This window comes from Phyllostomus hastatus, unplaced genomic scaffold (genome assembly GCF_019186645.2).
Source record: "Phyllostomus hastatus isolate PE091 unplaced genomic scaffold, TTU_PhHast_1.1 phas_contig_283, whole genome shotgun sequence".
Lineage (NCBI taxonomy): Eukaryota > Metazoa > Chordata > Mammalia > Chiroptera > Phyllostomidae > Phyllostomus > Phyllostomus hastatus.
The window spans coordinates 3232825-3243080 of NW_025333833.1; the positions used below are offsets into that span (position 1 = coordinate 3232825).

Below are 10256 nucleotides of genomic sequence, written 5' to 3' on the forward strand. Positions count from 1 at the left end.
TTGGTGTTTATGTGGATATTTTCATTTTTTATCTGGAAAGAGTATTTCTTTCATCAGAATCTCAAGGAACTCTGCCCTGGCTGGTGTAGCTCAGTACATTGACAGTGGGCTTGCGAACCAAAGAGTCACTGGTTCGATTCCCAGTCAAGGCACATGCCTGGGTTGCAGGCCAGGTTCCCAGTAGGGGCCATGCAAGAGGCAGCCACACATGAATGATTCTCCCCTCTCTTTCTCCTTCCCTTCCCCTTTCTCTAAAAATAAAGAAATCAAATATTTTAAAAAAGGAATCTCAGAGAACTCCAAGATTCAATATGTTAACATCCCAGAGGTAAAGGAGAATCCCAAAGGCGAGGGAAGGAAGAGAGGAATGACTGCTCATTCACTTAAGCTGACCAGGTCAAGAGAAGTATAGTATGCAAAGGATAAGACAAAAGTAATCCACATGCTTATGTCATTCAGGGGCCAACTGAGGACCAGCCGAAACTCCTTCCTCCTCTCTTCATCACCCTCTTACCCGCTTCTCCTGACCCACAAATCCCCACTATGAGGATTTGAAAAGTATACTACAGTATGGAGGGGGAGGGAGGGAGCAAATCAGGTATAAGTGGCATCCAATAGGAAGGGACTCAGAGACAGAGGCAGCCTGGGGCCTCCCCAGCCACAGACGACAGGGTTTACGCCTGGGACTGAGTGGGAGGTGCTCCTGGTGAGTTGGGGGTAAAACCAAAGTGCCCCTTACCTAGGATTTTGTTAACGAGTTCAAGAATGTCTTTTTCCGTGGGTCTTCTCTGGACCCTACACCTCACTAAACCCAAGAATTTTCTCCTCCTCATAAGGATGATAGCCAACATCTACCAATCAGTAACGGAGTGCCCGCCTCATCTCACACTCACAAGGACACTGCGAAGAAGAAGGCCATTTCATAACTGTACAGGCGAGGAGACTGAGTCACAAACAGGGCTGAGCCTTAGGGCAGAAGTGCAAACCACGTGGGCACTCCACACCAGTCCCAGCGGACTCCTGGGGCTCGGGAAAGAAATAGGAGAGCCGGGGAGAAGAAACCCATCCACCGTAGGCTTGCCCCAGGCGCTTGCTCAGCCTGGCATTCGACCCAGAGAGAAGAGCATCCCTGGAGAAGGGGGTCAAAGTGTCCACATCTGCTCCAGGAGAGTCCCCATGAGCCCTGGTGGGAGCCAGGGGACAGAAATCCAGCAAAACACAGCGCGAAGACGGACAGTGCCAACACGGGTGCCACAGCAGTCTCGTACAGCATCTTGGCTGCGTTACGACACGCAAATAACCTCAGCTGCAAGGGCGGTGGCAGGGTCAGGACGGCAGCAGAAACGCCGGCCAGCTCTGCAGGGCTAGTCCCGCCGACAGCCTGTAGCTACCACGGCGCTTCCTCGTTTCCTGCACCCGTGCCTTCCCCACGCAGCCCCAACCGCGTCCCAGAGGAGGGAGACTCTGACTTACCATGTCTTCCGCGGCGCACCGGGGTTCTGCCGTCGGCCCAGCCCGGACTTCTTATGCTCTCGGTCTCGCTGCCTGCCCACAGTGTCAGGCTGTGTAGAGGAGCAATTTCCTACCCACTTGCCAGAAATTCATTCGCCACAGCCCTTCCCACGAAGTGAGAGTGATGATAAGGCCAGAGCAATGTGGCAGCGGGGAAGAGCTGTTAGCAAGGGGTGGGGGTGGGGGCTGCTTCCCCCGGAGATGCACTAGAGATAGGGCCAGTGTGACTCACGCCTGGACGTACCCACACCCCAGGGGTCAGGTTCCTTTTGATTATACGAGCCCCGACAAAAGGTCACATATTTGGAAAGCGTGCTTTGTCTCCACCATAAGGTCTTCGCGTACATTTCCCGGTCGCTGTGAATTCCAAGGGCATGTTTTCTGTTCCGGCGGCCTTCTGAGGGGAGGGTGCAGAAATAGTAACGTGCATAATTTCGTAGGAAAGGAAAAAACCCTTGAGGGTTTTCTGGCAACGGGTGCCCGGGGAAAATGTCAGAAACCGTTTTGAAATGGAATATGAAACAGACAGACGTCATTTTTAGGAAGGGATTTCAGCTGCTTACATCGAAGACGGCAGAATGGGAGTCTAGGCGCCCGGGGGGAGTAAAGGGCCGGGCAGCGCAGTGTGAAGATGGGGGCGCTGTGCCCCCGGTGCCCGCGACCCGCCCCAGCTTGAGTGTGGCTGTCCCTGAGGCGGGCCACTGAAACTCCCTGTGCCTCTGTCTGTTCAGTCGAGACACAGAATGAACATGACAGAACGTTCCTTACGAGGCTGCCGCCATTGCGTGATGACACGAGCTAGTCCGTGGAGGGTGCTTAAACACGGCCCCGGCTGCCCAAGTTGGCACCCAGTCCAGGCAAGCTGCCATTATTAGTTTTCCAGTTTGCTCTCAGACACCAAAAGCAAGAGTCAAAGATTTCGCGTGGGGTCAGAACGCGGGACCGAGGCTTGTCCTCTGGGATGGCCGGCCGTGCAGACGTGGGAGTTATTCCCTGCTCACTGCGTGCCGGTCACAGCTTCTGAGTGGGCACCTCGCGGGTGGATTAAAGACAGGGTGGACGGCAAGACCTGGAGGGAAGCCCGAACAGGACGGTGACTTGAGGAGCGCGGGGCTGCGTTTGCACCCGGGGATGTGGGTCCGGGAGGAAGGGAAGAGTTGTTGCATAGCAGACACAGAGAGCCTGGTGGAGGAGGCGCTGGTGAAGGAAGGAGGGAAGGGGGACAGGGGACGCCGAGAGAGAGGCGAGAGTGGGGGGACTTGGGGGCAGCGTGACGCAGGTCGGAGCCCGGCCCCTGGAACCAGACTGCCCGGCTCCGCCACCCCCACGCCAGGTGGCCTGGGTGAGGCACTACCCTCCCGTGACTCAGTTCCCCGAGCTACCTTAACAAACACGGTGACTGTCACCAACAGTCATCGAATACAAGTGTTAGGGCAAAGTCATGGATTTACACGGAAAGCGCCCCGAACAATAGCTGGCACCCTGAGTGCAGTGCAGCGGGACGGTGTGAGCCGTTCTTTGCACGGACGGGCCTCCGCTTCCTCTGCCCGTGCTCTCGGCCCCTGCCCCTCTTTTCAGCCATGGTTCCCTCCTCGCTTCTCCTAGAGGTGCCGGGCAGACTGTGTGTTCTCCCTGATCATGTGTTTTCAGTTGGATAATGTTAAGTTTTAGGGGTCTTAGGGGCAGTGGGAAAGGATCCCCAGGAACAGAAAAGGGAGGAAAAGACAGTTTCACTTTGTGTCGAAGCTGTTCAGGCCGAGCCCCATGTGCTCACACGGTCATGGTCTATGCCGAGAAGTCGGGCTGCTTCCAACCGCGTGGCCATCAAACACACAATGCGATTCCAGGGCAACTCAAGCAGCGGTGATAGCTGCTTCACGCACGTTTCCCCCTCTCTTCATCCTGCACCATAAATCCCCCGAGGGCACACCCCTCCCTGGGGGTCTCGCTGCCCCTGCAGCGCCTACAGAGAACAGACACTGCCGAATTCTTGCGGTCCCTTGAGGAGCGGGACGGCCCTGGGGAGGCACGTGGCAGTGCCCCCTCTGCCCTCCTCTTTGCATCCCGTTCATCACAGGACACTGGCGCACGCACAGACATGAGAAATACTGAAGTCTGTCCCTTCAAAGCTCTGGGCGGGGGGCGACCCCTAAGGATTCAGAAATGGGTAAAACCGTCGTGGGGCTCACAGTTGTTTGATTTGGGGGGCGGGGGAAGTGGAGGGACATCAAGATATTAAATAAAAACGACACCAATAAATGCAGGAAGAAAAAAATGTGCTCAAGGAAAGGGCATGATGGGAATTTGACTTAAGAAGGTCCCCCTAGCAGTGACGTCAGAACAGGGGTCTTCATTTGAATAAGGGTCCCCATCCTGGGCAGGGAGGACACTCTAAGCTACTGAAGGGAGCAGCCTGGGGGCCTCCTGACAGCCGTAGTGGCTGGAGAGGTAGGGCCACCCAGACGGTGCTGGGGTGTCCTCGCGGGCACCCTCCGTCGTCGGGTCAGACAGAGGGCCGGTAATTCCTCAGGGAGGTTCACCCACACGGCCGGTGCCTCCTCTCGGAGGAGGCGGGAAACTTTCTACCCACGAAGCTATGGGGTGACCAGTTAGAACTTGAAATAGATATACAGTTCCCCCCGTTATTGTTGATATAATGCATGTTTGTTTTTAGAAAATTTTAGAAAAATACAGAGGAAGTGGAAAAAATCACCCATAATGCTGTCACCAATGGAATTGGGATGGAATTGTGTATGCAGTACAGTGCTTTTTTTTCAGCTGATAATATGTCATAAACCTTTCTGATGTTTTAAACTGTGTTTATGCTCAAGTTACCACTGAAATAAACCCCGACATGTAAGCAGATATAAGTGTAGGTGTAGATACAACGTGAAGGTGAGGAATGAATGATGAACTCAACCTTGCCACAGCTTACCTGGGCTCGTCATGACTTCCCAGACAGAGGGGGCCCTTTAGGCCTGCTGGCCTGAAGGGTCTGTCCCTCCCCAGATGGACGAGCCTGTCGCCGACAAAGACGTCAGCTCTCCCCACGCAGCTCGGGGAAGACCGCTGACATAAGGTTCGTGAACTTCTACCTCTCCGTGCTGAAACTCTGTTTAAACTGGTCTGTGGTGTTCGGACCACATGTTTCTCCTCTCTATCTTTGCCCTCCACGTTTGGAAAGGGGAGGGAAGGCCAAGGACTTAGTCATCTTGGCAAAGGTCTCAGATGGCAAATGCACACTTTCACAGCTGCCTGCCCACAGAACCTTGAATAGGAATCAGAGTCTTGGGACACACTCCTCGTTGCTGCGTTTGCACCCTCCTCACCCCACCCAGGGGTGCATTTACTCGTCCTACACATTTTTGTGAGGACCGCACTGCACTGTCATCTAAGTGACACTCAGAAGATGCAGAGACGAATAAGGCACAGCCCCTGTCCTGCAGGAGCTCGAAGACCAGTGGAGAGAGCACAGGAAGCTGATGAGCGGCGTGGAGAGGGCCGGGGGGCACACCTGTCCCCGTGCAAGGCCGGCGGCAGGCAGCAGACTCAGGCTGGCAGGGACGGCGGGGAGGCGGCCAGAGCGGGTGCTCAGAGGACCCGGGCCTTCAGCTGAGGGGAACAAACCAGACTCTTCGTGCAAGCTCATTGGCTGGACAGAGCACACAGCACCTACTCTACCCTCAACCAATGAATTAGGAAGTGGTTTTTCTCATTAAAAGTATCTTTACTATTTCAAGCGCATATTGTGTCTGGGGCCTTTAGGTTCCCAGCAAGCTGTGACAACCACAGAAGGGTTATCACCCACACCAGAGTGCCAGAAACACTGCTGAATGGGCGACCTGCTTACACATAAAAACCGTGCCGAGACTATTTAAAGGTCTCAGAGGAAGCGAAGCAGAGATACTGTGTTTACGAGCTAACCGTACTGAGCACTCACTCTCGGGCCAGCGCCCATGCTAAGCATTTCAGAAGCTGTATCTCACCGAATCCTCCCCAGACTTTAGGAGGCAGATTCCATTTGGCCCAGCGGACCCATCTACTTAGAGAGTATTATTCCATGCATTTTGTTGAAGAGGAAATTGAGGCTTGAAGGGTTACATGCCTTGCTCAAGATAACAGAGCTGATCAACGGAAAATTCAAATTCGAGTCCAGTTGAAATGGCACGACACGAAAAGTTGGGTTTTTACTGTTAAATTCATTACCAAGTGCTTTCTGGAAAGGGAAGAAGATGGGCTCCTGACACCCTTCTCTCGGTTTTCCGGGGGGTTATTCTACGCTCAAAAGCTCCGGTCATTGAAGATGAATCCGGAGTCCCACAAAACCCAACTCCGTCTCATGTTCACGTTGGACACGGGTCTCTCTCCTCGGGGCAAACTCTTCTGTGTCCGAGCGGACTCAGCAGAGGGGTCCCGGGGAGAAGTGCACTCTTTCTGCACTCTCTCTCAGCCCCTCATTCACGCCCACACCTTGCACATGCATTTTTACTAAAAAAAAAAAGGAGAGTATTATTTTTCATTATAATGAACTTCTTATGAGTCAGGTGACTATGGGAATGTTTCCTTTTTTAAAAAAAATGTGCCCCTGTTATGGGTTCCTAAAATCAGACTAAAAACGGTGTCACCTCCTTGGAGCCTGCCCCTTGCTTTGTACTGGCAGGAAGGGTGTGAACCCTGTTAAGGGGCTGATCTGGGTCAGGTTTAAGTTCAGGGGTGTGGCCCTGGGAACCGAAGGAGGGAGGCCCACGGAGGAAAGAGTCGGAGGGGAAGGTTGGAGGACCTGAGAGTCAGACCCCTGAGGCCACAGGCAATGCCAAAGCCAGAAGGAAGGAGAGGGGGGCTTGCGACTTCCCTGGCACCTTCCCCTGGTAGGTAGTTTCACACTATGTTTAAAAAATGGACATGCACACTTAAAAGTTCCTTCCCTTTCTTGTAAATATTTTGGTTATCAAAATGGGTAATTTATTAAAATGCATACCAACTCCAGCAATGACATTAAGCAATAGACTGTAATGTAATAAATAGGAAAAAATAGCAGCTGTACAAATCACTTAGCTGGAAGTAATCAAACCAAGCCCTTTTAAAAAAAAATCCATGAATAATTCTGTGATCCTGGGTCCTGATAAAAGGACATCATTGTCTTACCCAGAGGTACAATGGTCTCTGAGGGTTTGCTTTCCTTCTGACAATAAAGGACAGAAAAAAAATCATTGAGATTTTAACTCGGGTGGCTGGTTTGTACTTAAACTGTGCTTCCTGAGTAATCTTCTTCTATAGCTAGAGTTATTACAATAAAACTCAAAGTCTGTGGTTTACCTGTCAATGTAATTAATAAAGATAAATTTCCATAAGAAAATAGCTTTTTGCTAAAGTGAAAGATGAAAGTAATGTATTCTCTTATGAAAGATTTATACTATACTAAAAGGCAGATAAAAGCAAAAATTATCCATTATATCGCCCCTCCCACTGTTAACTTGGTAGGCTTTCAGAAATGTTTTAATTCACATATCCATGACTAAATTTTCAACAAAATCGATTCAAGTTTTATTTTTGTATTTTAGTTTTTAAAACTAAACCATATGTTAAGGATATCTTGATGTTTGTCAATATAGGGCTACATCAGCCTTTATAAATGCTACATAATATTCCATTATGTGATGTACCACAGCTTATTTAAAATGCCCTATAGTGATAAAAATTGTCGTCACTCATAATTTTTTGCTGTCATAACACTGTGAAACATCCTATGACATTTAATTTTGCCTATATTTGTCCTATTGTTACAGAACAGACCTCAGGGGCGGGGGGTGCTGAACGATATACCATTACCAAAAGGACCAAAAGGACCCCCCTTTTTTTCCGGGGGTTCTTCCCCTGTATTAGGTTTGCTTTGCCTGCCGCCAGAGGAAAGATGTCTCTCAATGCCAGAGTCTGGTGAGAAGGAAGGAATTATCATTTATTTAGAAGTTATACAGACTAAAGTTCTTTAGAATATCCACAAACGCACACAGCCAACCCTTCCTTCTCCCTCTGCCCAGTCTGGGGTAGAAGTCTGTGATTCGGGCTCCCGGCACCCTCCACGCAGCAAAAGGGGAGCACTTCCAAAGCCACGTGGTCCTGACCCTCGCCCAAGCCGCGTGGTCCCCACTCCTGCCATAGCCGCATGGTCCCAACAAGATGCCCAAGCCTCGTGGTCCCCAGAAAGACCCCTAATGGCTCCATGTCTCGGTTTAAATCCCAGCGCCGATCTCCCTCTGCAGCCCCATTTCCGGCTCCTCCCACAATTGGCCGCAGCTGCCCGCGTTCTGGGCAGGTGTGCCCTGTGGTGTGCAGCCAATCAATCATCTCCAAGCCCTTCTGGACCCTGTTACAAACCCCTATTTGGGGCCCCATCTTGGCTGCACCCTGTCACACTATTGTTTCTCTGGAAAATTGCCAGAAGTGGATTTACTGGACCAAAGCGTGTGGGCACTTAAAATGTCCACAGACACTCTTTCACTGCCCTCCAGACGGACCTGTAAACTTGAACTCCCCCTCGGCAGTGCCTGAGAGTGCCCATCCCCCATTCCTCCGCCAGCCCTCAGCTTTGTCAATTTGAAGAGACTTGGCCGTGTTGGTAGACACCACCAACAAAAAATCTCATTTTTCTAAATTTTATGACTTAGATTGCTGTGGAGCTTACCGAGTATGCAATGTCTTGAGAAGTAACACAGAAAATGAGGACCCAGCCTCAAGACGCCGTGGGTGCCACTTCTGGCCACTCTGCAAGCTCGGGGACTTGGGTGCAGTCACTAGCAGCAAGGCACTAGAGGCAGCAGGCCCAGCAAAGGTGGAAAACCAGCGCAAAGGGAGAAATTCAGGACTTGGACAGGGACGGGCCCTGGGGCCTGGGGCGGCCGCTGTGCAGCGGTTAGGCCTCTGCCTGCCAGCTCCCCATGGAGTGGGGGGAGGGTCGGTTGGTTCATTTCTAGAAAAGCAGCTTGTTTCATTACTCCGTGTGCTGGAGACCACACTGCACAGAACCCTCTAAACTCACGGAGGGGAAGTCTAGTAAACATGGGGGGGTCTGAATAATAAAACAACTCCAGCTGTGCTTTGGAACAACATTTGGCATCCACGTATGTTGGTTATCAGAATGAGTCATTGACTGAAAAACATGCATATGCCAACTGTGAAACCAAACAACAGATTATAACAGCAAAGAACAGAAAAACAACAACAACATAAAGTCACTTAGCTGGAAGACATCAAATGAAGTTTAATTTGTTAACCCTCAAATAATTCTATGATTCTGATAAGAGGGAGCAGTCTTATCCAGAAGTTCAATAGCCTCCTCTTACTTAAGAGGTGATGGGGGCCCTGCATGGCCCTAAATGGGGCCTGGGGTCCCAGAGAGCAGGGCCGCCAGGCAAGGTCAGTTCTGGGTGCCGTTGCCCAGGGGGCAGAGCGGCCCTCTCTGAGTGCAGTGGTCTGCTGGCAAAATCTACACTCCTTCTAGGCTGAATCTCCTTCTTGTAGACTGTGTCATTCAGAACTGCAAGGTTTCAGTAATTGGCCCTTTATAAATATTTGGGCTGTGTGGCCTTGGGCAAGTGACTCAACTTCTCTGAGCTTACTTTCCCCTCCGTGACCCAGATAAACAATAAAGAGGTTGCATAATGTACCCTGACCAATTCACCTTAGGAATGCAAAACAGGCTTAACACTAGAATATCAGCTGTGCAATGAAAGGGGATTAAAGAAGAAAAACGTAATGTTCTCAATGCACACACACACACACACACACACACACACACACACTCAATAAAATTCAACATCCATTCATAAAAGGCTAGAATGACGAGGAGCTTCTATAATGTGAAAAACGGTATCTACAAAGAAAACTTGTAATAAGCATCCTCCTTAACGGTGAAACACCAGAAGCTTTCTCGTTCAGTTTGGGAACAAAACAATCCCACTGTTTCTACTTCTGTGTACTCATCATCTTAGACGAGGCAGTAAGGAATAAAAGAAAAAAAATAAATGATAAAAGGACTGGAGAGTTATAAATAAAATGGTATTTATTTGCAAGTGATATGATGGTATAGAAACCTCAGTGAATCTATGACTAAATTATTAGGACTAATTTTAAAAACTTTAAAATGTGACTCAATAAATATTACAGAATATCACAGTTGTAAGCATCAACACAAAGGATTAGAAAATGTGATGTTTTTACAAAAATTTCAGACACCTAGGGATGAATCTTACAAAAAATGTACAATGCCTTTATAGCTAAACATTATAAAATTTTATTGACAAAAATACAGGAAACATAAGGACATGTTTATGAATTATTAAAATACAAATACTCCTAAAATTGATTTGGCAGATTTAATGCAATTTTAATAAAAATCCCAGTAGATTTTTTAAAAATCTTTATATTTTCAGATTTTATTTATTTATTTTACACAAAGGGGAAGGGAGGGAGAAAGAGGGAGAGAAATACCAATGTGTGATTGCCTCTTGCACGTCCCCTACTGGAGACCCGACCTGGCCCACAACCCAGGCATGAGCCCCGACTGGGAACAGAGACGGCAAGTCTTTGGTTCGAAGGTCAGTGCTCAATCCACTGAGCCACACCAACCAGGCAGGGCCCAGTAGATTTTTTTTTTAAATTAAAGAGCTTCTTATTAACTTAGTGAATGTTTATTGGGCGCTTGCCAAACACCATACTAAGAATGGCAGGCCACAGCAACCAGCGGG

At 49.5% G+C, this 10256-nt stretch overlaps 1 protein-coding gene across 2 annotated transcripts in view; it reads right to left on the reverse strand.

The window, feature by feature from the left end:
* LOC123818399 (selectin P) overlaps positions 1 to 1602 on the reverse strand; it is a 38075-nt gene extending 36473 nt beyond the window's left edge. For both annotated transcript variants that reach the window (XM_045838556.1, XM_045838557.1), the window contains exon 1: positions 1474 to 1602. In XM_045838556.1, the coding sequence (XP_045694512.1) occupies positions 1474 to 1476 (3 nt within the window). In that variant the 5' untranslated portion in view covers positions 1477 to 1602. The remainder of the gene's footprint in view (positions 1 to 1473) is intronic.
* Between the last annotated feature and the right edge of the window lie 8654 nt (positions 1603 to 10256).